This window comes from Corapipo altera, unplaced genomic scaffold, assembly GCF_003945725.1.
Source record: "Corapipo altera isolate COAL_440 unplaced genomic scaffold, ASM394572v1 1b, whole genome shotgun sequence".
In the NCBI taxonomy this organism is placed as follows: Eukaryota; Metazoa; Chordata; class Aves; order Passeriformes; family Pipridae; genus Corapipo; species Corapipo altera.
In genome coordinates, this window is record NW_020884881.1 from 16,549,508 (window position 1) to 16,576,170 (window position 26,663).

Below are 26,663 nucleotides of genomic sequence, written 5' to 3' on the forward strand. Positions count from 1 at the left end.
CCTCCGGCTTTTCTCCCTCCCCATCACGGAGGGGCGGCGGGGAGGGGGGTGGCGGTGTAGAGGTGCCCGACATCCCACCGGCCACCCCCAGCAGCGAGGGGCGAACCCCGCCCCGGTGACACCGTACCTGCACGTGGGGACACGGGGGACACAGCGGGGCCGGACACCCGCGGGAAGGGGCCGCCGCCGCCGCTCCGCTCCGCGCAGCTCCTTCCTCCTCTTCCCCCGCCGCCTCCCCTCCGTCTGCACAAAGAGAGCGGCAGCGAAGGCCCCGGGTTCGCCTCTAAAGGCAGCGGCTGGAAATTTAAGGTGTCCCGGAGCCATGCCCGCCCGCAGCCGCGCTCCCCGGGTCGATGGGTGTCGCGGCTCCGCGCCTCGCGTGTCCCGGGCGGTCGGGCTGGCGGCGGGTACTCGGGGGGTTGCGTTGGGTATGTACCTGGATCCGCTTCTTCCTTCCTCCCCCCCCTCCTCCCCCGTCTCCTTTTTTTTTTTTTGCTCCTGTGCTCTCCTCAGACTGCTCTTTAGGGAGGCAAGGGTTAAACTTTAGCTTTTAATATTTATTATGCCGCTCTTTTAAAAGTAAGGAACGTCTGGGTAACGGGGTGATTCCTCCTGCGGGGGAGGGATGCTTGTCGCTCGCATCGCGTTTTGCTTGGACTGCCAGAATCGCAGGATATTCCAAGTTGGAAGGGACTCACAAGGATCATCGAGCCCAGCTTCTGACCCTGCACAGGGCAGCCCCAAGAATCACACCATGTGCCTGAGAGGGTTGTCCAGACGCTTCCAGAGCTCTGACAGGCTCGGTGCTGTGACCACCGAAGTCACCAAACTTCGTCCTGCAGGGGAGGTTGCTCCCCTGGCAGTCTGCAAAATACCCCACTGCATGCAGCTTTAATCAGATCTTCATTAAGAAGTTACTGCGTTCTTGCACTGCGGGTGTTTGCCATTAAATGAAATCGTCTTGTTTGTTTCAAGATTTGTTTTCGAATGAAAACCTTGAGGTCTTTGCAGTCCTCAAGGCTGCAGAAAAGTTCCTGGTGGGCTGTGGCCTCCGCATCCATCCCTGTGTAGGTAGACAGGGGGTGCTAAGCTTTTTGCAATTACTGGTTAGATGAGGGAAGATGGTTTCCTTGTGGGGCAAGCTGCTTTTTATAAATTGCTGGAATTAATTAGAACGAAGTGTTAAAAAAGAATGGAGGGGAAAAAAAAATCCCCCTCCTCGAAAAGCTTTTGTCTCCTTTTTCTGTTGACAGGTTGTTTTCCAGACACTTTTTTTTTTTTCTGGTTGCAAGTGCTTAGTGTCTTGCATTGGAAGACAACAGCTAAGAACTGAATTCATTGCTCATCCAAGACACGTTCTTGTAACTAGAGTTTGGATTAGTGCCCGAGCCTGGGCTTTGGAAGATTTGTTTTAAATAAATGCCACACCTCCCGGGGAAGGAGGGAAAGCACTGTAAGGGGGAGTTGGGCTCCACATTAAAAGTTCTCAGGGAGCTTAAAACTTCAGCTCCTACGAATTATAATCAATAAATTAGTAGACTTGAAGGTTTATGGAACAGATGTACTTGTTAATAAGTGCTGTATAGGGGAGATACATTACAATCTGCAGATTTACTTCTTCATTTAGCAAACTTGAACTTGGCAAATACCAGTCACTTGCATTTGTTTTTTTTCTTTTCAGCTTAACCTTGTTAGGATGTGACTGTTGGTATCAGATTTTGCCTGTGATGCTGCTGATCTCTGTTCTTGTTGCTGTGAGGCAGGATCCTTGCTTTCTAAGAAAATACCTCAGGTTGTTTTTAGTAATTCCTGAAAACTTCTTCTCTGAGAAAGATGAATTGCATTTTATCGCAGCTATTCCTGTTTAGAAGTCAGTGTCTCGGTTTAGGCCTCTTATTAGTTTTGGAGTGTGGTGGGATGTGAGTCAGAGTGGAAAAATTAGTTCTAAAATTAGACATGCATTGTTAAGAATTTTATTAAACGAGTTGCATCAGTGTCTTTTTACATTACCATTTTAATGGGCAATTCTCTGTATTCTCAGTATCATTAGTTGACTAAAAAAGGGCTGGAGAGGCAAGAAACTTTTCAGCATTTTTATGTCTGTGGAGATGCCAAAAGGTAAACTGGTGTGTTTGTAGGTGGACCAGTCTGCTTAAATACGGCCTCTTTGTTCCTCTGTTACCTGTACTAACAGAACACCAGGATTGTGTTTTCCCCCAAGGAGAACAGGTGTATTATGGACTTTCAGCTTCTTACATCAGGACTGAAGCAGAGCCAGTATTTGAAAAGCATCTTATTTTGGAGATTAATATCTTAATGGCTAAAATTGTGACCCCTCACTGAGCTGAGTACAAGTAGATGTGTCTGCTGAGCGTGTTGCAGGATCAAGGCCCAGGCTGCCTTTTGGAAGCTGGCCTCTGTGCTCTAGGAACTATTCTTTCTTTTGTAACCTCTGTGTTAAATGAGGTTGGTAAGTGTGTTAGATTCTTTTTTTAATGAAAACCTTATGCAGCATATCTGGAAAAAAATTTAATTCTCTGATTCTGGCATAGTTATAGTTCTAAATATCAGAAGGTAGGGTGAGGAGTCATTCCTTTGTAGTCTTAGGGAAATGAGTTGTGTGAGATGTGCACACCTGTCTTAACAGGTGAACAACAGCATCGAGTGCTTTCTCTTTCTTTTTTGCTCCAAGTGGAAAACCTGTTGTCTCGCAGGTCCTAGGAATTTCTAATGGTCCCAATTTTTTTTTTTTATTTTATTTTTTAATAAGACTGATCAGCAGAGAAACTGATCCCGTTGCTGTGGGGTGGGAAAGGCCGGCAGTCTGTGGGAGAGAACCATGTCTGTCCGGGAGTCGTTTAACCCAGAAAGTTACGAACTGGACAAGAGCTTCCGCCTGACCCGATTCACTGAACTGAAAGGCACAGGCTGCAAAGTGCCGCAGGATGTCTTACAGAAACTGCTCGAATCTCTACAAGAAAACCATTTTCAGGAAGATGAACAGTTCTTGGGGGCAGTTATGCCCAGGTTGGGTAAGTAGCTGCTGTTCCTGACGTGTGCGGTCCTTCCGTTTGGTGTGCCTAGTGACGTGGTCTCATTTGTGGTTCGTTTAATCAGTTCGAAAACTGTATGTTGTGTAATGCATGCACTCCATCCAGAAAGCTGAAGGATGAATCTCATGCTGTCACTTGTTGGCATCTGGGATACAGGAATATTATTTTACTCGTTTAACATCCTGCAGTGCACTCAACTACAAAAGAAATACACTCAGGAGTGGCCATCATGATAGGCACGTGCTTAGGTGTTAATCTGCTCCTCCCTTTCCCCAGTAGATGCTGTGCAAACTGAAGTCCTTTCAGTTAATTTGTGGAATTTTATATTGATACATTTGGAAATTTATGCAATGAATGCAATGAATTTTATGCAATTAGATGACTTGCAGGTGAAGTTCCCCTCTCCTCTGTTCCTGGGTCACAAAAAGTGAACAAGAGAAAAAATTCCTTGCTTCAGCTGACTGGGAGCAAATTGTTTCACAGTTGTCATTATTCCTTTCAGTCCTTTCGTTGTTCCCCACTCTAACTCTTTTGCTCACCTGTAGAAGCTGCCTGGGAAAGGCTGCCTTTCCAAGACCTCTGTGTTCTTGCCAGCTTCACTTTCTCTTTGATATTTGCACAATGATGCAAGCAATAAGGGAAAACAACCTGCACAAGCCACCTACATGGGGAACAGGGCAAACGTAGGTATTTTGATACCAGCTACTGTACCTAATATTGATATAGATAAATTAATGTCGGTAATGTGTTTAATGACACTTTTAATTCTGTCTGTCTGTTTACTCAGCCCTGCATATTCAATCTCTATTTTGCGGTGCAGAATGAATTTTTTTTTTCCTTCAATTTAGGAATATCAATGGAGCATTTATTCTGAGGTTATTTAATTATCAATTTAGTGTCCAATAACCTTATTTAAAATTATTTTAACATTGCTGATTGTCTATTAGCAGGCTGACAAGTCTCAGACAATTATTCTGTTAGAGATTGAATTCGGTGAGAGATTAGTAAGGGACTCATGTTCTTGCTTAAACAATGGGGATCTTTGTAAGAAATATCTAAGCAGCAATTGTGTGTGAAGCTGGGGTGGCACTATAATTTAATAGTCCCTGCTGAAGGACACTTCCAGCTTCTTTTATCCCCAAATTACTGTTTATACGTATTTTTCTAAATTAAATAAATTGTTCACAGCAGCGTTTCAATTTGGCAGTTTTCTAAAATCAGTAATAGTTTGATTTGAATTTTTTTTTCTCTTACAAACTTACAAGCTCTAAACAGTAATGGAACTGCTAATACACTTTTCTTTTCCAGCTATATGAAAAGGTAAAAAAGTAGATTTATGCCATCAGTATGTGAGTGTGATACTATGTAACAGGAAATCTGTTAGTAATAGAAGGTGGAGAGCTCAGGTCTCTTAAAAATATGCTCTTGTGGTGAGTATCCCTTTCACAAATGTGTCTTTGGATAAGTTTGGTGTGATTTGCCTTTGATGCTTTGTATTTAAAAGGTATAGACAGATAACTTTACCACCTGTGCATATGCACCATGCTTTTGAGATGCAGTCAGGAGGGAAGTTGCCAATGGCAGGTTCAAGATCACTCCTTTTTAGTTCTGCAGGTGATGTTACCCAGAGCAATCTTAAATGTGGCTGTAAGTAAAAAAACTGCTTAGTCAGACCTGTCTTGGTGGAACATCAGTGTAGCCTCAGAAGGACCATCATAGCTCCTTGGGCTGTCTGTCAAGCAGCACTTCTGCTGCAGTTGTGGAAAAATGCACAAGTGAAGTCAGTCTTGCAGCATTACAGCATGGACAGGTGAACTGAGGGCAAAACACCTCCTGTACATGAGCCACCTCTCTGTAACTGTGTATGTGCCCTTCCCTGGAGACACTGGACATCACACAGAGTGGCTTGGGAGCTTCTGTGGAGGATAAGCAGCCCTAAGTTACTGCTCATGAGCTTCAGTCAATATGTGTTCTCTTCCAAGGCAAGATCTCCTGCCTCTGTAGGCAGGAGAAGCAAGAACCTCTCCACCTATATACTGACTGCCTGACACACCTTCCCTGTCTCCTTAATAAGACCTCAAGTGACAGCAGATAGTGTGTTTGCATAGGAAAGGCTCCTAAGTGACATCTGCTTCCTAAAAACATGCTGTTTTGAAGACTCTTGCCCGGTGAGGTATGCAGAGTAATTCCAGGTGGCTTGCTGCCATCTCAGGTCAGAGATAAACTACCTGCCATTACTACAAGGATCCCCACAGGGAGTGTGGCTCAGCCAGCATGTTGTGATCTGTCACCTGCCCCTTTACTGTGGGTTTTTCCATCACAGCAAACGCTGGGAGGTTTTTAATATCGCTTACTCTGTTTGAAATACCCATTGTCAGGGCAAAGGGTGTGCTCAGAGTTGTGGTTTTCTCAGAGAAGTTCTGTGTCTATCAGGTCGTCTGCCACTTTCGAGCCTCACAGGCGTAAGGCGAGGTTAACACAGTTGCAAGAGCTCCAGGTGTTTGAATCATCTCTCACCAAGGGCTGTGATTTGTGGCAGTGTTCTTCTTCCTCCTGAAGTGAGGGAATAATGTCCTTTATGAGAGGCTGTGTCCTTTTAAAGCTGTCACTGTGTTTTTATTGAGATCAGAGTGACAGGAAAACCTATTTACTTTTGACGATATCAATGCACGTTGTTCCTCTTAACTTTAAATGTTTAAATGTATTTACATACAAGCACAGATGTTCTTGATGCGCTGTTATTCTGCTGCAAGAGAATAAAGAACATTGTAGTTTACTTCCATTGTAGTTCTTGCCTTCAGCTATTTATGCTTATGTTCAGTGCCAGCCAGGAACTTGGTTTTTCCTCTTATTTGCTTGGTTGCTTGGTTTTTCCTCTTATTTGTGCTGTGTGCTTTCTCTAAGAAAGGAATTTGCCATGTCTGTTTAGACAGTGTTGCAAGTTGTATTTCACAGACATGTTTTATAAGTTGTCTTGTTAAGAGCAACAGATAATTAAAGGCACAGTTACTCACCTCACTCATGGATTTCTGTCTTTGCAGGAATTGGGATGGACACTTGTGTTATTCCATTAAGACACGGAGGTTTGTCATTGGTCCAGACGACAGATTATATTTATCCTATTGTGGATGACCCTTATATGATGGTAAGTTGGCTAAACTTAACTCTTGGCTCTGTCGCTGATTTTGGCTTCTCACCAATCCACTGGCAGTTCTGACTGTTTCTTCTAGATGTGCAGTGCTAATTGTGTGATTAATTGCATTCAGAGGCTTTCCTAAATAGGCTTGAAGAGAGAAAGGTGTCATTTCATCCTGTAGTCTTCCATGTTGGCCAGGAATTCTGCAGTGTTGCTTTCTATAGGTGAAAGCTGGGAGAACTGCCACCTTCAATTCAAATTTCCCTTCATCTCTTGTTCTGTGGGATTTGGCTTGTAAAGTCCAAAACGGGGGAAAAGAGACGCCTGTGAAGCAACAGAGAGTAAACTCCACTTATGAGCAGAACCACATTGTAATTGGCCTTTTTTGAGGTACTGAAGTAACCAGGTAACATGTTAGAACTGGAAATACCCAAATGTCAGTGGCTGCCAATAGCACCTGGCAACTTCAGAGTGCCTTTGAACAACAGCCTTCCTGTTGTACTACCCCCACTTGAACATGGGTACACTGAAATGACTTGTTGGAAGTTGGGTGCACTTCGGCTTCGGTTGCTTCTGTGTCCCTTTTTCATGCAGTCTGTCACAGTAGAGAGTGCTGTGTGGAGATATGTGTGGCAGTGATCAGTACTGACTTGAAGAGAAGATCGCGGAGAAACAAATTAATTTAAAAAAAAAAAAGACTTAATAAAGCTGTAAGGAAACATTAAATGAAAGTTAAGAAGTGCTAGAATTCATGGCTCCTGTGATTTGGATGTGACTCCTTTGCATGTTTTTACTGCTGTTGGGGTGTCTGCATGCTTTATTTGGTGCTGTGGGTTTGTTGTTTGCTCTGTGAGACCTGTCTGGTAGGTTTTGGACACGCAGTTTGAGATTGGGACCAACTTTTTTCTTTTTTTAGCATGCTTGACCAGGTGGTGTGCACATATGCAAGCGTAGCTCCTTTGATTTCTCTTCCAGAAGAGCTCTTTGCAAACTGAGCAGCCAAAATCTCAGGCTGGCCTCTGGAATATGGAGGTGTTGAACTCTCCTGAGAAATTTGATTCAAGTGGGTTGCCTTAATATCATGTGGCAACTCGTCAGGGACCAGAGGGGGGGAAAAAAATGTTGGAGATCTGTGTTCAAGTTCATCATCTGAGAAGCTTTTTTTTTTTTTTTCCTCACCTTGTAACAAAAACTCAGGAGGGACAGTGGTAGAGGCTGTGGTGAAGGGGGAGGGTTGCTTTGCTTAGAGATACAAAGGGTTTGAGATGCCACAGGAGTAGATAGATGAGCCTGTGCCCAGATAAGGTTTAGGCCTGTGTGGTTGGAGTGAAATGTAAATTTGGCCTTAGGCCAGCTTCAGTGTTTGCATCATAGTCACAGTCTGTGCTGTGATCCACATGCACCAGCAGCTCTAACTTTGGTGTTGTCTAACTCTCAAGTCCTTCACTTTTCATTCCTGAAGGCATTCATTTTAATCTGGTGACCGACCACTTCCTAATCTGTTTACAGATGTGTATTTCTTCCTGAAAGCTGACTGAGAACAGGGATTCTGTCACAAGCCTTCTTGCTGGTACTGGCAGTGATGCTCCAGCAGGATTAATGCTGTGATGGACCCTCTATTCAGACCTCTCTCTCTTGAGGGATAGAGTACCTCAAGGGGCAGCATATATGTTTTCTTGTGTGGACCAATATTGGTTAGAGGACAGTCAAATACAACCAGCCACAGGGTTTATGGATGGTTGTTACAAGCAGAGGAATGGTGAGATGTGGAAAGTTTGAGTTTGTGTCCAGGCTGTATAAAGGAGTGTGCTGTGGACTCCTCTGTTCAAGACAGGCTGCTGCTGCTCTGCTTCTCCAACTGCTGCTTTCCCTCATTTAAGTCTGGATGTCCCCTGACCCATGCCTCTTGTTACTACTCTGTGACCATTATCACTCATGTGCAGTCCACACTTTCCTTGTCCTTCCCCTCAGTCTCCTTACCAGGTCAGTTCTAGTCTGGTTTTGAGCAGGTATTCCCTGTTTTAGAGCCTCTTCCTTTCTCTGTGCACAGGGTTTACCTGCAGCTCCTTATCTGATCTCTCTTCCTAGTTGAAGAAGAGGGAGGAAAGAGGGAAATCCAGAAGTGCAGATGAACTCTAAGCTGGGTGCTGTGACAGAAGGGATTAGTAAACAGCTGAGGGAAGCAAAACTGTGTGTGGACTCAGCTGAACTTCTGATTTCTGCTTCAGAAAACAGATTTCTCTCGCTCTGTCACTGCCTATTTTAAACTAACTTCTGCAGTTATATGCAAAATCATTCTTCCTTCTTTTTCCCCTTTCTCCTTCTATTTGTCTTTGAAAACACTCAGTCCATGTGCAGAATTATCCCTAGGATGTACACCTGTAAAATCCATATCCAGGAGAGGATTTATTCAGCTTAAATGGTTTATTAGACAAGTTACAAGCAATTGAAAATAGGTTTCTTAATAAGTATCAATCCACTGGGAATAGGATTGGTTCTGGCTTCTGTTGTGGCACTGTGGAGACACCTGTTTGAATACAGGAGCAGGGAACTGTGTAGTTTGAGAGAGGATGCGCTTGCCCTTCCATTCCAGGAACCTTTTTGTTGCTCTTTTAAGAAGAACCTTTGCTTAGGACTGGAGATGGGTGTCTGATTCTTCATCCTTTGCCCTTGAAAATAGTTATTACTGCACATAGTCCCCCTGAAACACAAATACCTGAGCAAGCAGGCAGGTAGCCTGCAGGACTGACCCCTGTTTGTGAGTCCTGTTGTGTTTGTCAGTGTTCACAAGCTGTGTATTGTTCTCTCTGCTGCTTCAGACTTGACACTTGTACTGAATTTGTTTCCATAGTGGTTTTGGCAGTTGGCAAAAGGGTTGTTAGACTGACCTCTGACTATCAGAGCTGTTGTCATTGTTGTTTTAAAAATTTATCTCTTGGTTCCTAACAGGGCATAAAACAGCAGCTTGCTTGGTAAATACTGAAGATAACACAGAATGGTTTTAGTTCCCTTCCAGAGAAGGGGAATGGTAGGCATCTAGAAGTTTAACAGCCAATATCCATCAAACCATGCAATACCCAGCTCACTCTTTTCTTAATAGTTTAAGATTTAAATGACTAATCCATATTCCAGTTCCAAATGTAAGAGATTCCCCTGGTGCTACTGGAAGCTCTTGAACATATGAAAAACTGGATTATATTTAATTGTGATTTGGACACGTTATTTTATGTCATCAGCAAGTGAGGTAACTGCCTGGAAATAGTACTTTTTTGTGAATTGTGCAAATTTTGTCAAATAAGCATGCTGTTGTTTTTTATCACGGTGGTGTTGCCTGTGAACCCGATTTAAAATCATAAAAACAGATATTGGTTACCATTCTGCAGCTGTAAACCTAAAACAATTTTCATAGAATGCCTGGAGTTTTCCAGGGTAACACAACAGGATTTGTCCTGTGTTTTGAAATATCTTGCTGTCCCCTGGGGCACATCCTGTGTCAGGAAGTTCTGCATCTTCATCAGGAAACTGGATGTCTCATCTGTGCTGGGTCCATACCCCAGAAACTCTGACTCAGAAGCATTAATTTAGTAAAATTAGAGTAGCTAATTTCATGTGACACAAGTGATGGCTTCTCAGTGCTGTCAGCTTCCTGACTTCTTGGCTGTATCCTCCGGGAAGAGAAGTACTCTCCTAAAAATTGAAGAGTGTAGACATGGCCTTCAGGGTAGTGCAGAGGACAAACAGCTTTCTCATCAAGGTCCCTGTCTCCTGTGCATTCTGATGCAGAAGAGGTACAGCAATACAGCATTTTGGATTGGCTTCCTAGCAGTTGTGAATTCCATGCTATGGTCATCTTCATTGGGATGTACAGTTTTGTGCTGGAATAAAGTTAACAGGAATGTATCAGATGAAGTAAACTGAGCTTGTTACCAAAGACAGACTGTCAAGCTTAACTTTAGCCTCTCAGACTGGACATCCAGTCTGAACTCTGGGATTCCTACACAGTCAGTGAGAGAGAATGCTGAGAAAGACAGCTGGGATGAATTCTCCCTCTTGCTGTCAAAGGAGCAGATTTTGGACTTTTAGATGGACACGTAGCATGAAATGGATTGTCCTACATCTGTGGCTGGGTTTCTTAATGCTGGAGCCTGTGGAATAAGCAGCTGTGTCAGAGTGCAAACCCATACTGGAAGCTTTGTTCCTGGCAGGTGTTTAAACATTCACCTACAGTCCTGCAGATTTTTTTCTTTTGTCTTTCTTTCTCTTTCAGGGCCGGATAGCGTGTGCCAACGTCCTAAGTGACCTTTATGCCATGGGGGTCACAGAATGTGACAACATGTTGATGCTCCTTGGAATCAGCAATAAAATGACAGATAGGGTAAGATTTTTATACTTTCTTTTTATGGAAGACCTGAACAGCTAAGTGTGCTTAGAACGTATTTACCTTTAGTGTATTTTCTCCCCAAAGTTTGAACTCTTTTAAAGAAGAGATGGTTTTGTTGAATAGCTCAGTTCATAGTATGGCTCTTGCCTCATGAACATTCTGAGGTCAGGTGCTAAAAGTTCAGTTTCCTGTGGCATTGTAATCTGCTGCCTTCATCCCTACCAAAATGGGGTCCCTCCTTCTGTCACTTCAGGACAATACTGCTCCAAGGCCAGCATTTGATTGCCAATTCATAGATAATCCTTGGTTGGTTTTGCTTTCTTTTTATTTTTATGGGGGGTTTTTTTTTTGTTGTTTTTTGTTTGTTTGTTGGTTGGGTTTTTGGAGGGTTTTTTTGTTGTTGGTTTTTTTTTTTTTAGTGGAAGTGACCAGCATGTATGTTTGTTTTGCTGTAGCAAAAAAAAAGGATGTTTATTCTTAGAAGGATGTAAGTTGAAACTTTGCTGGTTAGTGGAGGCCAAATGCATCTTGATTTAACTTGGCCTTATTGCACGGGGCTGCTATGGCTGTGCCTGATTAGAGCAGATGGATACTTTGTCCTGAGTTCCCAGAAGTCTGGTTACTTTTACATGACCTTTTGAAGAATGTTTCCTCAGTGTTAAGTGTCTTTCCACCTCTTTCACGTGGAGCTGTAAAACCATAATTCTATGGGATAACGTGCAGGTTTCAGGAGGCCAGACTCTTCCTAAGGCTGGCTTGTCTGTCTTGAACTGTTTGCCATGAGGGCATTTGGCTTGAGTGATTAAAGCCCTGCACAAGTCTTGAAATGATGAGCACTGCTGTGTATGGAACTCTGACTTCTGTTTTGATCTCTAGGAAAGAGACAAAGTGATGCCTCTAATTATCCAGGGTTTCAAAGATGCAGCAGAAGAGGCAGGAACATCTGTTACTGGTGGGCAAACAGTGTTAAATCCCTGGATTGTTCTAGGAGGAGTGGCCACGACAGTCTGTCAGCCTAATGAATTTATAATGTAAGTTAATCACTAAACAACCAAAGTGGTCTGAAGGGGTACAGTAAAAACCCTGTAAGCACCGTGTTGTGATGTTGTGGTGTGTCTCTGATGAATAAAGCAGTGCCTTCTCCTGCTTGCATTTGTCCTCAGCACTCAACAGGTGCCACAACTCTTTTGTACCTGTTTGCTTTTTTTAGACAGGATGTCCTCTTACTTCTCCCCAACCCCCAGTACCTTTTGATCCTATTCTCCTTTTGACAGGAGACTTAAGCTTCTAATTTTCAAAGATATTGGAGACTGTTTTGAACATAAATTTCTGTCACATTTAAAGATAAGTTTCTAAACCATCTCCCAATTATCCTGTTAATGGCTGTAGAAAACTACAGAATTCTTGTATTTACAGCACTCTGTCCTTTTAACAGAAGCTGATCTTCAGTGTCCCTCTGTGGCATGTTATACTATACAAATGAGTTTGTTCATGATCCTAGTGTTGGGTATCTTATGCCCTGAGTAACAAAGGTTAATTTGTCCCCCTATCCTCGTTTATGTCTCCAATAAATTGACAGAAAAGATGTAATTTGGTGTATGTCTGACTGCAAGCATTGTTCTATTCTGAGAAAGAAGGATTAGCACTTTTAAATAAGTTTGCAGCACTTTGCTCAATAATATTGCATGGCAGTGAATCCCCAAGGGTAATTCTGCAATTAGTCAGTTTTTTAACTGTGCAACAAGATACATGGGTCTGTGAAAACGTAATTATCAGCACTTGTTCCTAATGACGTTTGTGAATCTTGCTATGTAATTAATGTATGAATTCTTTGTTTTCAGGCCAGACAATGCAGTGCCAGGAGATGTGCTTGTATTAACTAAACCCTTGGGAACACAAGTGGCTGTAGCTGTGCACCAGTGGCTAGATATTGTGAGTACACTACAAAAAAAGAAACAGGGAAGAGGGTTGTGAGTTAAAGGTGACCTCCCTTGTTCCTTCAAAATGACAAAGTTCAGCTCATGTGGGAGTGATCTATCATCTCTCCTCCTTCCTCCTTGGTGTCTCAGCTTTCCCTGCTTACATGCAAAACTATCAGAATCAAGGCAGTTTAATATTTTGTGCTTAGTGAGCCCTTCTTAATTGCACCTAATTCTTAGTTATTTCTCAGGCATTGCTGTAATAAAATTGTTTACTAACAGAACAACAGACTAGCACCCTGGGTCAAATTATTCCCTACTCCACCTGCCAAAGTAATTGGCAACACTTATTGATGGCAATTAGGCCAAGAGTGCTGTTTGTGCTCTTGGGCTTTCTGCTTGTGTACATGGAAATATATCTACATTTCACATGTATTGCCCTGTGCATTCAATAAGAATATTCCTAGCAGCATTATGTATGTAGACATAATTCCATCTGTTTCTTCAAGCAAAAATATAACTACTGAACTGAAAAGTGATTGCAAAATTGGCATCTGGTTATGTTGTCTGGCTCCCACTATGTGTCTTCAAAATTATAACTGCTCAGTTTACACTTCAAAAAGATGCATCTTTTCTACTTTTGGGACTACTGAGCCAATAGACTGGCAGAGGAGTGAGCTGGAATCTACTTTGGTTTGGCTGTTGGCCACTGCATTGTCAGATGAATTCTAATTACTAAGCTAGTGTTAGAAAAGTGGGAGAGAACCAGCTTAAACCTTCGTTGGAGTCTGAAGCGTGAGCAACAAGAGAAAAATATTTTTCTCTTTCTGTATAGGATCTGACCTAGTTCTGACCTCTTCAGAATCCTGTGTTTTTTCCAAACAGATATAAGGATCAGGGCCTCAGATAATCTTGATATGAAAATGGAGTGAAACAAGACACCAATTTTATAGTATGTTTTCTGGCCATAATCTTACTTCTTAACTTATCTGTTATTGTACTGACGAGCAGACTTGAAAATTAAGGATATTCTGAATTTCCACATATTTCAAATACTACTAATTTCCTTGACTGTCAAACAGAAACACTTTCAATCTGAAAAACAAGGACAGCAAGGAAATAAATCCTCCTATTATGTGTAAACAGAATATAACTTCAGTTGTGTTAGGAAAATTTCTGAGCAGCTGTGCTGCCTTTTCTTTAGATTTGTTTTATGAAAAATTAGGGAAAGGGAAACTAGAATTACCCATCACAAATCCATCTGTAAATGAAATTTTGGTAGGGAATTGGACTTTGTATGAGAAAGTGTGTGGGAGAAGCTATAGTACCTCAGGTTTATGCATAAGGAAGAAAGAAAAAGTGGAGTGTAGAGATATGTGGCTGAAATATAAATTTTAAAAAAGCCCAACAACCTAAAAGCTGAGGTATTTAAACAGGGCAGAAGTGAGCAAGTTCCTGGTGACAAGTGAAAGGAAGATCCAAGTGAAGGTGAAATTTGTCCTTCTTGCTTGGTTGCTGCCAGCACTGCTGCAGCCAGTCCCAGCTGTGTTTCTGGGAAGAGACTGCAGAGCCTGCAGGGAGCTGGGCTCCATGGGCCCCAAGATCAGGTCAGGGATGTGCCAGGGGTGATGGAGCCATTGGCTGGGGCTCTGGCAGCCAGGCTGGTCCACAGCCGGGAACTGCCATCCCTTTGCTTTTTCATCTTTTAAATGCATGAGAGCGGTTGCTCTGATGTGCCCCTTCAGAGAGGGTTTTCTGGCCTTGCTGTTGTCTACAGACCCTTCAATTTGGAAATCTAAGCTTTCTTTTAAAACTTGTTTGGGAGTTTTTGTGAACTTTTCTGCCTTTGTTCCCTGTTGACTAACCCTGGTATTTGATTTGCCTCTTTGTAAGCTACCTGTGTTTGTGGCTCTTACAGCCTTAGCCTTGAGTTTTGCTTCCCCATAGTTCCTGATTTCCATTCCCATCATCTGACTGGTTTCCATCCCATGATCAGCCTCAGAACTTCGTTTTTGAAAACTAAAGCAGAGTGATTGCTCAAGTTTTTCAGTCATACCCAGAGTGAGAATAATCACTGTTCTGTCATCTCTGTAACAGTCCCATTTTATTTTTTGACAAGGTCTCTCATTTATGTAAGCAAAAATGCTTTTCTTAATTAATTAGTAGATCCAGTTCAAAGTAACTTCAGAAACTCTGATCCCGCTGCCATCATTCCTTGCTCTTTCCAAATTTATTTATTTCAGCTGACCAGTCTTTCCCCATTTTGCCACTTCTGGATTCTCTCTTACACCCCTTGAAGTCAGTGTCCATTTGTTAAGACAAGATCCTCCACCAGTGCAGCATCATGTATTGATTCTTAGTACTTTTTGCACCTTTGGTTTAGTAAGAGGTTTGTTCTGTGCATTTACTCTATGGAGTGGCAGTGTAGGCATTGTGGCTTCAGAAAATCCTATGTTTGTTTACTTTCAGTTCTCTGTAATTTTTTTTTTCATTGAAAAAAAAAGTTAAATTAGTTTGTAATGTTGCTCTTAACAGTTAAATAGTTGCTTTGTTTCATTCTGGATCTGGAATCCCTTCAGCTTGGAATGAAGCAATTGGTCTTTATAAAGGTACCACTTGCTAAATTGTTCTGAAACCCTTCTGGGATGAAAAGCATTACTTGGAATGTGATGAAGAAATGAGTCCATACAAGACACTGGAGAATGGGTGGAAGGGGATGCTGGTGTTAAAGTGTAAAGCAGACTAATGAAACTGCCTTAATCCTAAACCAGAGTGATAATATCCTACCTCAGCATACATTCCTCTGACTTGGACTGGTGGATATCAGTGGTGTTTCCTGATCAAGGTGTCCAGGTGTGAAATCAAGAATTTTTTCTCTTAAGAAAAGAAGAAACCAGAGATTACAAATCTCAACTTCCAGCAACCAAGTTCTGTTTATTCGCCTGTGGGGATTCAATCCAGAGAGTTGCCTTGAAGGAGTTTTTGCCCTGGGGTAGTTTATTCCACTCCACTCAGCTGCTGACAGCAGGATTTGAGGTGCCTAATAGATCTTGGGTACAGCAGAGTAAGGCACACACCTCTGACTGTCAACCCTTTTACCCCACTTTAACTGAGTTTTTTTTAAAAGTACATTTTTGATTAGGGATTTTTTTAAAAAAAAAAGTGGTAAGTGTATGCTTTAAAATATAAAGCTGAAAATCTAAAAGAATCATCTTTATTTCATCCAATAGCCTGAAAAGTGGAATAAAATCAAGCTTGTGGTAACGCAAGAGGATGTAGAACTTGCATACCAGGAGGCAATGATGAACATGGCACGGCTGAACAGAACAGGTAAGAAGGGGAAGGGGGTTGTGGATTTTTCCAGTTCCATACCAAATTTCATTTCACTGCCATGGGGAAGTGTGACACAACCGCTTTATCCCTTCCTTCTGCCCTGTCTTTTTGCTTGATCAGTGTTTGTGAAATAAGTAAATTTAAATCAAATGCCCTCTTTTAATTACCCAGCAAAACCACAAAGCTGCTGGATGCGATTATGACTCCTGTGAGTAACATCCCAAAGAGTTAGAGGATGCTTTAAAGGGACATATATTGGATTTTTTCCTTATCTTCTGTGCATAGAGAAGGCCTGACTCTGATAAGGTTAAAAGAATTTGAAATAGAATAAGAAAGGAAAAGCTCTTATGTTATGTAAGCTTCAATTTAAATTTTGGCTTTTTTAATTCAGTCATGTTCTGTGCTTCCCAAAGTGTGGAACATGTAACACAGGGTCTCTTTTTTTTGTTTGTTTGTCTTTTTCCTGTTTTTGTGTGTTGGTTTGCATTTTTTCTTCTTAATTTTGGTTGAGGGAAGGTTCTGCTCTTACGCTAGAAATTTTATTTCAGGATTTCCCTTATTTGTTCAAAGTGTCTTTGACAGAGTAGAGAATTGAATTATATGTTTTCTTACTTACTTCTCACTTGAAGAAACAGGGATAGTTAAATATCTCTTTTTCCATTCAGCTTTCATTTCTTATGTCATCCCACTGGGTTTTTTTTTGTTATGTCACAAAGCCTTCCAGGAAAAATAAATGACCAGGGATTGTCTTATGGAAAAAACCTCAGTCCTGCTCATGTATTGGGAAGCACCAGAGAAGGGCAAAGCATTCTTGGTTTTGGTTTTTTTCCACTCTCAGGCACCTTTAACAACACTTAAATATTCTTAACTGGGCTATTGTCCTGCATGCTGAGGTGCGCTTTTTCCCATCCAGGAGTTCCAAATGTGCAGGAATTTCATGAATGCATAGGAGGGGAGGCTGGAGCCCTTCCCCCACAGCCTGCAGGCTTTGTTCTTAAGCTCTTAAACTTTGAGTGTCCAGCAATTAAGTTCTGATGTCACCAATTCCCGAGTGGTAGAGGAAGAGATGTGAGAAGACTGACCTGTGTCTGGTCCTTGCCCTTAGTAAAGCAAAGCTGAGCTCAGAACCTCTCTGGCCCTCAGCTAGGTTTCAATCTGAAGCAAACCCCTGTTTCTCAGACTGCCAGTATAAATTAGTAGCACATGTCTAATAGAGCATGCCCATAAATGCAGCTTTGATGACAGATTTTCAGCATGATTTAATATCTTAAATACAAGTTGATTTTTTTCAAGTGTTACATGCAGTATCGGTGAATTCCAGTTCTCTTCAAGCATGATTTTATTTGTTTTATTAATTTAACCCAACCCGACTTGGATTAAAGGTATTCGACTTCATTCAGACTGTTAACAATATTGCTGAAGCATTGCTTTTCCTCATAATTTGGTTTTTTTTTTTTTTGTTTCCCCCCCCCCCCCCCCTCTTGTAGCTGCTGGACTCATGCACACTTTCAATGCACATGCAGCTACAGACATCACAGGGTTTGGGATCCTGGGGCATGCACAGAACCTTGCCAAGCAGCAGCGAAACGAGGTGTCCTTTGTGATCCATAACCTTCCCGTTCTTGCCAAGATGGCTGCTGTCAGCAAGGCTTGTGGAAACATGTTTGGCCTCATGCACGGGACTTGTCCAGAGACTTCAGGTAGGTGACAGTTGTGCCACCCTCCTCCTTCCCTGCACCTCCACCTTAGAATTTAATATCAAATGTATGTTATCATGTGCCTTGTGCATTCAGCAGCACAGTTGGCTTGGCAGGTAGCCAGGCTAATGAGCATAAGCCACACAGCTGTTCACAACTGACTTCTTCAGCCTAACTTCCAAACCACCATCCTGTTCTGAATGCCTTCTACTTCCATATGGAACACTGTTGTAGAAACCCTGGGTTTGCAGGGTTTGCAGTTAGTAGTTTGTGATGGTTTTAGGTTTGTTGCTATGAAAATCTGTGAAGCTGAGTGATGAATGGGCCAGTCTTTGTGAGTGAGGCCTTATCTGTCCCCAGCATACAGACATCCAAGAATATAGATTTTCTCCCTTACTTTTATGAAATTGGACTATAAGGGACTATGACTAGCAGAAAAAAAAAATTGGTCTCTGACCCCTTCATTACTTGAGTTGCCTGCTTAATAAAGCTGCCACTTACAGTGACAGTGAATACAACAGACTGTACAGAGGATCTGGCTATGGACAAACATTTACAGAGTTGTTAAGCTGCTTTTTAAGAGTAGGCCACTTCTCTGATGAGCACAATCACTGTCCTCTGCTAGAAGGCTTTCTACTTCACTTTCCCCTTGAATCTTCTGTCTTATTCTGTTATGTTTTTTCTAATTTAATCTGACTTCTGTTTCTCTTTGGGAAATAGAGAAGATGTAGCACCTCTTACCTCATTTCTCCACCCTCTTCCATCTCTCCAAAAGTATTATCCAAGTTCTCTGCAGTTCACAACAGAGGGGGCCCCTTGAAGCTAAACAGTCCAAAGATCTGGAAAGAAGCATCACAGTGAGAGCCATAAACTTTTCCCCTGGTGAATACACAACTTACCCCAGTCTGAATTGTCCTTTGGCCATCTGTGTTTGAGCAGACACTCTGTCCTACAGAGACTGTGTGGCTCAGATGATGTGTAATAGGATATGGGATGTAAAGCCTTTGAAGAGTCCAAGAATCCAGCATCAGTAAGAAGGGACCAGAAATACCTGGTGGCAGCTTGGCAAGATGTGTCAATAAGGTTGGTAGCACCAGACAGATTCTCACTACCCAGAGCCCACCTAGCCAGAGTGCTGGTAGCATTTGTTATCAGTTGGAAAGAGTCCAAAAAGTAGCTGGGACACAGAGCTGGAACTGCAAGGTGCTCTTTTGGGTGAGTGGCTATAGCAGAGGTTTGAATAGCAGTTGGTGTGGGAATGGTTTAGCTGCAAAGTCTTCGGAGCTGCCCATACTGCTCTCTGGGGATACCCAATTCTGCCTTTTCACTGAGGGAATGTGAAGCAGTGCAGATGGATGCACTGCTGGGAAGTGGGAAACGCTTGACTTCAGAATCTCTTTTGAGACTTGATAGCAAGAACTGTCTTTGAAATGCTGAGCAGCCTGTGTTCGGCAGAGATGGATGGTGATGGAAAAAACAGTGAGATGTATCTGGCTGGCTGTGAGCTGTGGGTGCCTCAGAGCTTGTCTGTTTGATTTCATCACAGCACTGGGTTTCTCACATTAGAGGTGGCCACAGGGATTTGTGAGAGGGCAGTGTCTGCCAGATATTCAAAAGATCTGTAGCCACGTGGACACACCAGCCCTGCTCTGAAAGCTCTGCAACCACAGTCACACAGGCTTTGGGCTTGCACTGCACAGCCTGATGTGTCTCAGCAGTGTGTGAGCTCGGGCAGGCTGAGCTAGGATGGCTCCTTCAGACCCAGGCTGTCTGCACACCTTGAGTCCTGGAGTTGATTTATGTGAAGGCATGGCTCTGCCTCCCTGTGCTTGATACCCAGCTGTGAGGAAGCCTGTTGGGGGCTGCTCAGGGCTGTTCATACTGTAATACAGACACTCTCCTTCTCTGTTGGCTTAAACTTCCAGACACGCTCTGTCTGTCGCTTCTTCATCTGTGAACAGATGTTTTTCAGCAGACTGGGCAGGCAATGAGAAATTTACTGGAAAACTATTTGAATGGATTTTAAGGTTATTGTGGGATTTTTTTCCCCATGTGCATTTGTTAGCCACCTGTTGACAAAAGTCAGTGTTGAAAAGATCTGTTACGTCATCTCTTCCATCTTCCAGGCACTCTTGCTTATGGTGTATTTTCTTAAAATTGCACTTTGTGATTTTGTGCTTTCTATTAGGTAATTCTTTGCTGGTGGTTAAAGTTGCAGTCAGGCAGTTGGTTTCCAAAGAATTAACTCTGTTAGAGTGACTGCTTGCAGAGATAAGTCACAGAGTTACTCTGTATGGGACGCTTATGCATGTGTGTATTTTTGCCAGTCCTCTTCTAATAACTTTTGAAGCTGCTGGCTGGTGTCAGATGACTTTTTTAGCTGTAGCAGAGGTATCTCAGCATCTTGGTGTTTGTGCACATTTGGTGGAAATTGGCAGATGGGTAGAAAAGAAGGGCTATGTCAGTGCCTGATTAGAGGCAGGGCTAATGATCTCATCCAAGTCATTGTGGGAGAAAGCCATTAGCAGGGGAAAGGACACTTGGTTTTGATTCATGAACTGTTTGTATCTCTGCTCTTAATTGCAAAGCTTTGTCTAGCCTGCTTTTGAAGTGTTCTGTGTCCACTTCTCTGCTTGCAATACTCTTAAAACAAGCACTGTTCAAAACCTCTTACCAAAAAAAAAAGCCTTTTATTTTTAAAAATAAGATAAGCCAGGACAGATACCAAGTGTCTGCATCCTTTCAACTCCCCAAAACCAGAGCAGCTGGGAATACCAATAACAAACTGGACTAGAATAAATAGTAGGGAACCTTAAGGACTTACCCAAGGCTTAATGAGACTGGTCAGTCTAGCAGAGAAATAAATATAATCTCTGCATAGAGGAAACCTGCTGGCTGAGAGTAGTCCATAGCATTTATTAAGGGTTATTGATTAAACTGTGGGAAGCAGCCAGCAGGTGGGAAGCGATTTTTCACTGGAAACTGGGATTTTGTACTTGTGTTGATCTTGCCAAAGAATGATAATGGACTACAGGTACCAGTGATACAAAATTCCAGAAACAGAGTGTGTATTGAAAAGATAATTGGGTGAAGATTACTTTTGTGCTCTTTCTCATTTCCTTTTTTGCCATACTTGTACACCTCCCTTCTGGCTGGTTAGTACATCCTCTGCACTCTCTCTTGTAAACCTCTTCCCTGACTTGCATCACAATGTAAGTTTCTCTTCAATTTGATTTAGAGCCTTCCATGGGAATGTCACATAATTCCTTTCCAATTGATTTGTCTGTTACATCTGGAGTAGTTTTAAGCACTATCATTCAAGCTTATGGGGTTTTTTTTGTTGTTGGGTTTGATGGAAGTACCTGGATGTTATTTTTGAAATGTCAGAGAGGTGGGCATTTTCTGGCTGGCACACTTGTTTTCTTCATGTAGAATTGAAAAAATTGCTTTTGCTCTTCCATTTATCATTATCGTTAATTCCTCATGTTCAGTAGCTGCTTCTTTGTCATGGCCTCAAATTAAAAGTATCTTTAGTCACCAATGAGAGGACTGACTGTGTGCTTGGAAAAGCAAACATAAAGGTGGCTAAGGTCAAACATAAAGGTGCCCAAGGTGCCAAGGGCCTGTCTGGGGGCTGTGGAGCAGGAGGTGGCACTGAGCCCGGCTCAGCAGGTGGCCCTTTGCCCCAGGGTTGGCCAGAGTTGGTGGCATAACTTGTGAGGGTCAAATTACTCTTTAGGAGTAAGTGAGCCTCAGCATGTGCCCAAATTTCTGTTTGTGTGATTCTACTCTCTTGCCTGTGTTCTCCAAACATTTTCAATTCACTTGCTAAGCTGCCTTTTTCAGTGCTTTGGGATTCTTAGAATGGAAGTGCTCTGAGGTTTGATCATGGAATGGTGAGCTTGCTAACTAGTTAACTGTGCTGCTTCTGAAAGCATTTTTTAGTAAATAAAATATTTTCACTTGTGTCTGAGGAAAAAAATACTTAAATGGAAGGCTAAAAAATTTCTCAAACAAAGGGGTCACAGGGACTGTCACAGGGAGCACTGGATCAAGCCTGTGCTTAATGTTCTGCCTCTTGCATTCTCGGCAGGGCAGTGGTCCCTGCTTTGATGAATGATTTCATTGCAGGCCATGGGATTACTCACAGAATCAGCTGCCACCAATATGTGGTTACAGGTATCTGCACATGACCTTTACCCAAAATGTTTCTGTGTAAAGGCACGTTGCAGTCCTCTGTGGAAGGTTACAATGCTGGGGTTGTTTCAGTATGTCATTTGTTGGCATCAGTACCGCGTCCTTTTGCCAACATCTTTTGTGTGTATTTGGCTTCATTTATATGAAACTAAACACTGAATTCAGGCACAAACCTCTTGCTGCAAAGCAAGAGCTTGGACTTCCATGGTGTCTTCCCTTGGAATCGCTGGATTTCATTAGACTCCACTGAAGTCACCAAGTGCTTGTCCAAGCAGGGCTTTGGCAGATGCAGGTTTGAAGTGCTTTGCAAACAGATGTCTGATGCTCTGCTCTCTCTCTTCCCAGGAGGCCTCCTCATCTGCTTACCACGGGAGCAGGCAGCACGATTCTGCGCCGAGATCAAGTCTCCGAAATACGGCGAAGGGCACCAGGCGTGGATTATCGGGATCGTGGAGAAGGGCAACCGCACGGCCAGGATTATAGACAAGCCACGGATCATTGAGGTGGCACCACAGGTGGCCACTCAGAACGTGAACCCCACGCCCGGTGCCACCTCTTAATAGAGATCAAATAGCTGTTTGTTTTTTGAATAGATCTATTCCTTTATCATCCTACAATTTAAGGAACTGTAAAAAAAAAAAAAAAAGAAAAGAAAACTTGTTGTGTCTGCACATCTGGTGGCCTTAGGTCAGTTTATGAGTGGATACAAATAATAAAATGAAATCCATTGCCTTTTTTTCCTGTTACATTAACTGAAGATGCACCTAATCTTGAGGCAGCTTCTGAGTTGAGAATTATATTGTTATCCAATACTGTTGATTCATTTTGAATCTTTAGACACTTATCTCTTGCCGCATAGGCTCTTTTTAAAGGTGCTTTCACGTAGCACAGACATTACCAGTAGTAGTGTCAAATAGCAGTTCGTGTCCTTTCATTATGTGTATATTTATCATGAGTCTAATTTTGATGCCTTGAGTGATATTCCAGAAAGGCAATAAATTGACAAGCGACACAGTGGGTTACCCAGTAGTAAGATGGTTGCATGATTGCATTCAATCTTCGATTTATTTTATTTTTTAATTTTTTTTTTTTTTGTAAGGTTTAGTCTTACCAAGAGCATCTACGACCCTGGACTTTGCTTGGTAGTGCACTCAGTTTAAACAGCAAGTGCTGACTTTTTGCATGGAAAGCGCTTCAGAGTCGAAGGAGTAATTTCAAATTTCATTATTTGTAGACCTGACAATATTTACTGTATTATCAATGATTGTTTTCTTTATTGATAGTAAGACAAATAATTCTTTTTTTTTTTTTCCTTTTGCAACGTGATTGGATGTGCTATAGTGCAACAAAGGTTTTTCAGACCAAAAGGAGGTTACTGTATAATATTCATTTACAATTCACTATATAAATAACTACACAAATAATTTTTAAATATAATCAAACTAAAATAAACCTCTGTTCTGTGGATGGTAGTGTTTAATACATTTTATATTTTGTATAGTGATTACAAGCCTTTTTTGTTTCTTTAAAAATCAGCAGCTGTTTAGTATAATTCTTAGTATTATTTTGTTCTTTGCTCAAATACATTTTTCTGCACGCTTTTGTGATCTGTGTTTAAAACCAACATTGCCAACATTGCAGCTTGAACTTAAGCTTGTTATTCAAAATAAATATTTAATTTTTTTTATTGCTCTTGTATAAGTGCATGAACTTTTGATTCCTAGCTGAATTATTCCCTGGAAAGAGAAGAAATCCTCAGGCTTTTTTATTCTATTGCATGTTTGATTATATTGATAATTGTAATTGCTCCTTTAATCAGTTCTCCAAGGCGTGATGTCCAGTGGTAACCTTGAGTAAAGCTGGGGGCAAGCAGGTTATTTCCAAGTATATTACCCACTCTATTTTGTTTATTTTACTCACCAGCACCAAGTAGGCAACATTTTGAATTGTTTCCTCTGCAAGTGCTCCTGACTGTGCCTGCTGTCAGCAAAGACAGGCTCCTGAGCAGCCCTGTCCTGGAATACTGGATGCTGGAGCCCATTTCTTCCCATTGCAGCAGCCTCACAGCTCACCCTGCTCTGCTCAGACACACCCTGCCGTCCTTCTTCTGAACTGCACTGAACCTCCTCTAGTGAAGCTTCTCCCAGATTCTGGAATTCGCTCTGTGATATTCAGGCCAGGAAGAAAAAAGTCTTGGATAACCATTACTGCAGCAAGAATTACAAAGGCTTTTGTCTATGAACATTGAGTCACTGGAGCTGAGCCAATCTCGTGCATCATGCAAGGTTTAAATTTCCAGTCTTCCTCCTAATGGCATCTCTGGCAAAACTTGGCTCATCTTTTTTCCACTGAGGTTCTCAACCTTTTGCAAAGCTAGAATTTTTTTTTTTTCTTTTTTTCATCCCCTCCTTGGGAATGGCTTAAGCCACACAGACCCTCACGCTCCTTTTCCTGGAGATGAAGTCCAAGAGTTGCATGTTCACCACAAAGCCTCAAAGCAATAACCAAGTTTTTGACTTTGCTTTGAGGAAAAAAAGTTGCTAGGTTTTTTCCAGCAGTTCTGAAGCATCAAAAGCCAGTTGTGAAAAAAATTGATTTTCCTTTTTTCCCCCTACTGTTTTGTGAAATTTGTTCTCTATCCTGATGTGAAACCATGGACCTGACATCTGTTCATTTGCTTTATTATGGTCATGGACAAGACACTACTTAAGGGTTTTTTTTTAAAACTAATAAAATCACCTAAGTAGATCAAATGGGTGCAGAACAGTTGAGTACTTCTGCATGAAAGTGCTTGTTACAAAGATCTGTTGTATTTTAAACTGGCACTGGATGTGTGTCAGTTCACCCTCGACAGGAAAAGGTCCTGGTTGGTAGATACTGGTGTGCTTTTTTCACTTGTTATGATGGTTAGTTCATGAGCCAGGTGTGAAAACAACATTTCTCCTTCCCTAGAAGTGACTTGAATGGCAGAATGATCATGTCCAAGGAAAGGGTGTGTGGAAAGGTGAGTGGAAATCCACAGCCATCAGCAAGAACCATCTGGACTTTTGGAGGAAGACTTCCTGTGAGACAGATGCAAGTAAAACCCTGGAGAAGAATCAGTCACTTTCCATACTAGTGTAGTCATATGATCTGACTCGGAAGCCTCTCTTGATGCTCCCCGATGGCTGGAATTTACATCCCAAAGCGCTTCCTGGCTTGGGTGATGAGTTGGGATGTCCTCTGTGAGCACCACCTAATCACTTGGGGTGTGCAGTGATTTGTGTAAGAGCTTTAATGATTTGTTTTGCTAAATCAAAGATTGTACACCAGGAATGAGCTGTAAGAGAGTGTATTGTAAGGGGCTGGCAAGTCTTGACTCCTGCACCTTTAAGCAAGACACTAGAGATCTCCTCTTTAAACGAAGATTTTTTTGACATACTCTCATCAAAAAGCTGTGAGAAAGCAACAGTGAACAGTTGTTTTTATTAGTCATGTCCAGTCATTTACACAAACATAATGTACTTTTTTTTCATACACAGGTACCTCTGCGTGCACCAGCTCCCATCCCTTGATCTGTATGAGAAGGCTGCCTGTAAAACTCCATCCAAGTTGTGAAAAAAGAAAAAAAATTCTTTCTTTAAAAAGAAAGAATTTAGTAATTGAAATAACCACTAGCCTATTTGTTAAGTAGCATACATTCTTGGAAAGTTAGTATCTGTTATCAGTCTTTTAATATGTTGGTTTCCTCAAGCCTTTTGCTTTTCTTCCTGTATGAGGAAAAAAATAACACTTAAAATCTGCAGCAGTATATAAAGCCAGAATAGTTTTGTCCTTTTTTTTTTTTTGAAGTTATTATTTTGATTTCATGCTTTGCTAGGAATTCAGGACTGACCCTTTTCTAATTAGGAGATTATGAAAATCAGTGTGAATGCTGCAGTGAGAGGACAGCGAACCTGAGTCACTGTGGGGGAGTGGATGGGCACAATGGCTGATGCTTAGTGTTTCACTGATTTTTCACTGAATGTTTGGTGAACAGTCACCTGGGTGCTCATCCGTATTCTGACCCAGAGATGTGATTGGCAACCCCTGTGGCTGCTGCTTGAAGAGGGGAAAGGAGTCTTGGAATTCAGCAGAGCCCAGGAACTAGAGCAAAGCGCAGGGCAGAGAAGTCATCGAGACCCTTGACCTTTTATTTGTCACTATGTCCCCCTATTTTGTTCTCTATTGAATCCATATTTCCCTTTTCCTCCTTTTCACTGCTAATGTGTCCACAGAATTCCTCCTTGAATCTTCTGGTCATGAGAAATGAACCTGTGCGTTGGTGGTGGTGGATTTTGTTTTTCTTGTTATTGTCTCGTCTACATCTGTTTTCCCTGGCATCTCAGTTAAAAAAGCTAATTTTGCTGAGTTGGAGCAGCTGCCACTTCCCACCATAGTAAATTAAGCTTTCAGAAGACCTCATCTTTGGAATTACAGTTCTGATCATAATGTGGATTTTAATAGTCAATTGAGATGCTTATTAAATTATAACACTGTGCATTAGGAACGTTCATGTGCTGCTGGAGAAATCTCAATCGTTTAGGTTTTATTAGTTTCGTGATTTAATGAACAGAAAACATTAAAACTAAAAGCCAAATGGAAACCAGCTGTATAAAAATGTTCTATAAAATTCAGGAAACTGACAGACATAGCTGTAAAAGTACTTTGCAAAGACACAGCCTCTCTTAAATGCCATCCATTTTAATAAAGTGATTAATGCCACCATCAGCTTTCTTAACAAAGAAAATTTCTCCCTTGTTTCTTTTCCCGTGTTCATGAGATTCAGCCTGTACTTACCATAGTAAGTGAGGCTTATCGATGGTTTGAAAATCATTCACTCTGGGCTGTTAAGATGCAAAGGGTGGTATTTTTGAAGTTCCTTTTTAAAAATGCGTACATTAGGAAAAAGGTTCTTCACTCAGGTGG

The 26,663-nt window shown here is 41.9% G+C and overlaps 1 protein-coding gene and 1 long non-coding RNA gene across 2 annotated transcripts in view; one reads left to right on the forward strand and one right to left on the reverse strand.

Annotated features, from left to right (window-relative positions):
• LOC113945529 overlaps positions 1-155 on the reverse strand; it is a 4,587-nt gene extending 4,432 nt beyond the window's left edge. Inside the window, exon 1 of the long non-coding RNA XR_003527120.1 lies at positions 128-155. This is a non-coding gene — a long non-coding RNA (uncharacterized LOC113945529). The remainder of the gene's footprint in view (positions 1-127) is intronic.
• A 109-nt stretch (positions 156-264) lies between these two features.
• On the forward strand, positions 265-25,678 carry SEPHS1 (selenophosphate synthetase 1). Its single transcript, XM_027639812.1, has 9 exons — positions 265-428; positions 2,771-3,032; positions 6,095-6,198; positions 10,457-10,564; positions 11,447-11,601; positions 12,412-12,502; positions 15,720-15,819; positions 17,310-17,522; positions 22,062-25,678. The coding sequence occupies exons 2-9, from the start codon at positions 2,840-2,842 to the stop codon at positions 22,274-22,276; spliced, it is 1,179 nt and encodes a 392-aa protein (XP_027495613.1). The 5' UTR covers positions 265-428; positions 2,771-2,839; the 3' UTR covers positions 22,277-25,678.
• The last annotated feature ends 985 nt before the right edge of the window (positions 25,679-26,663 follow it).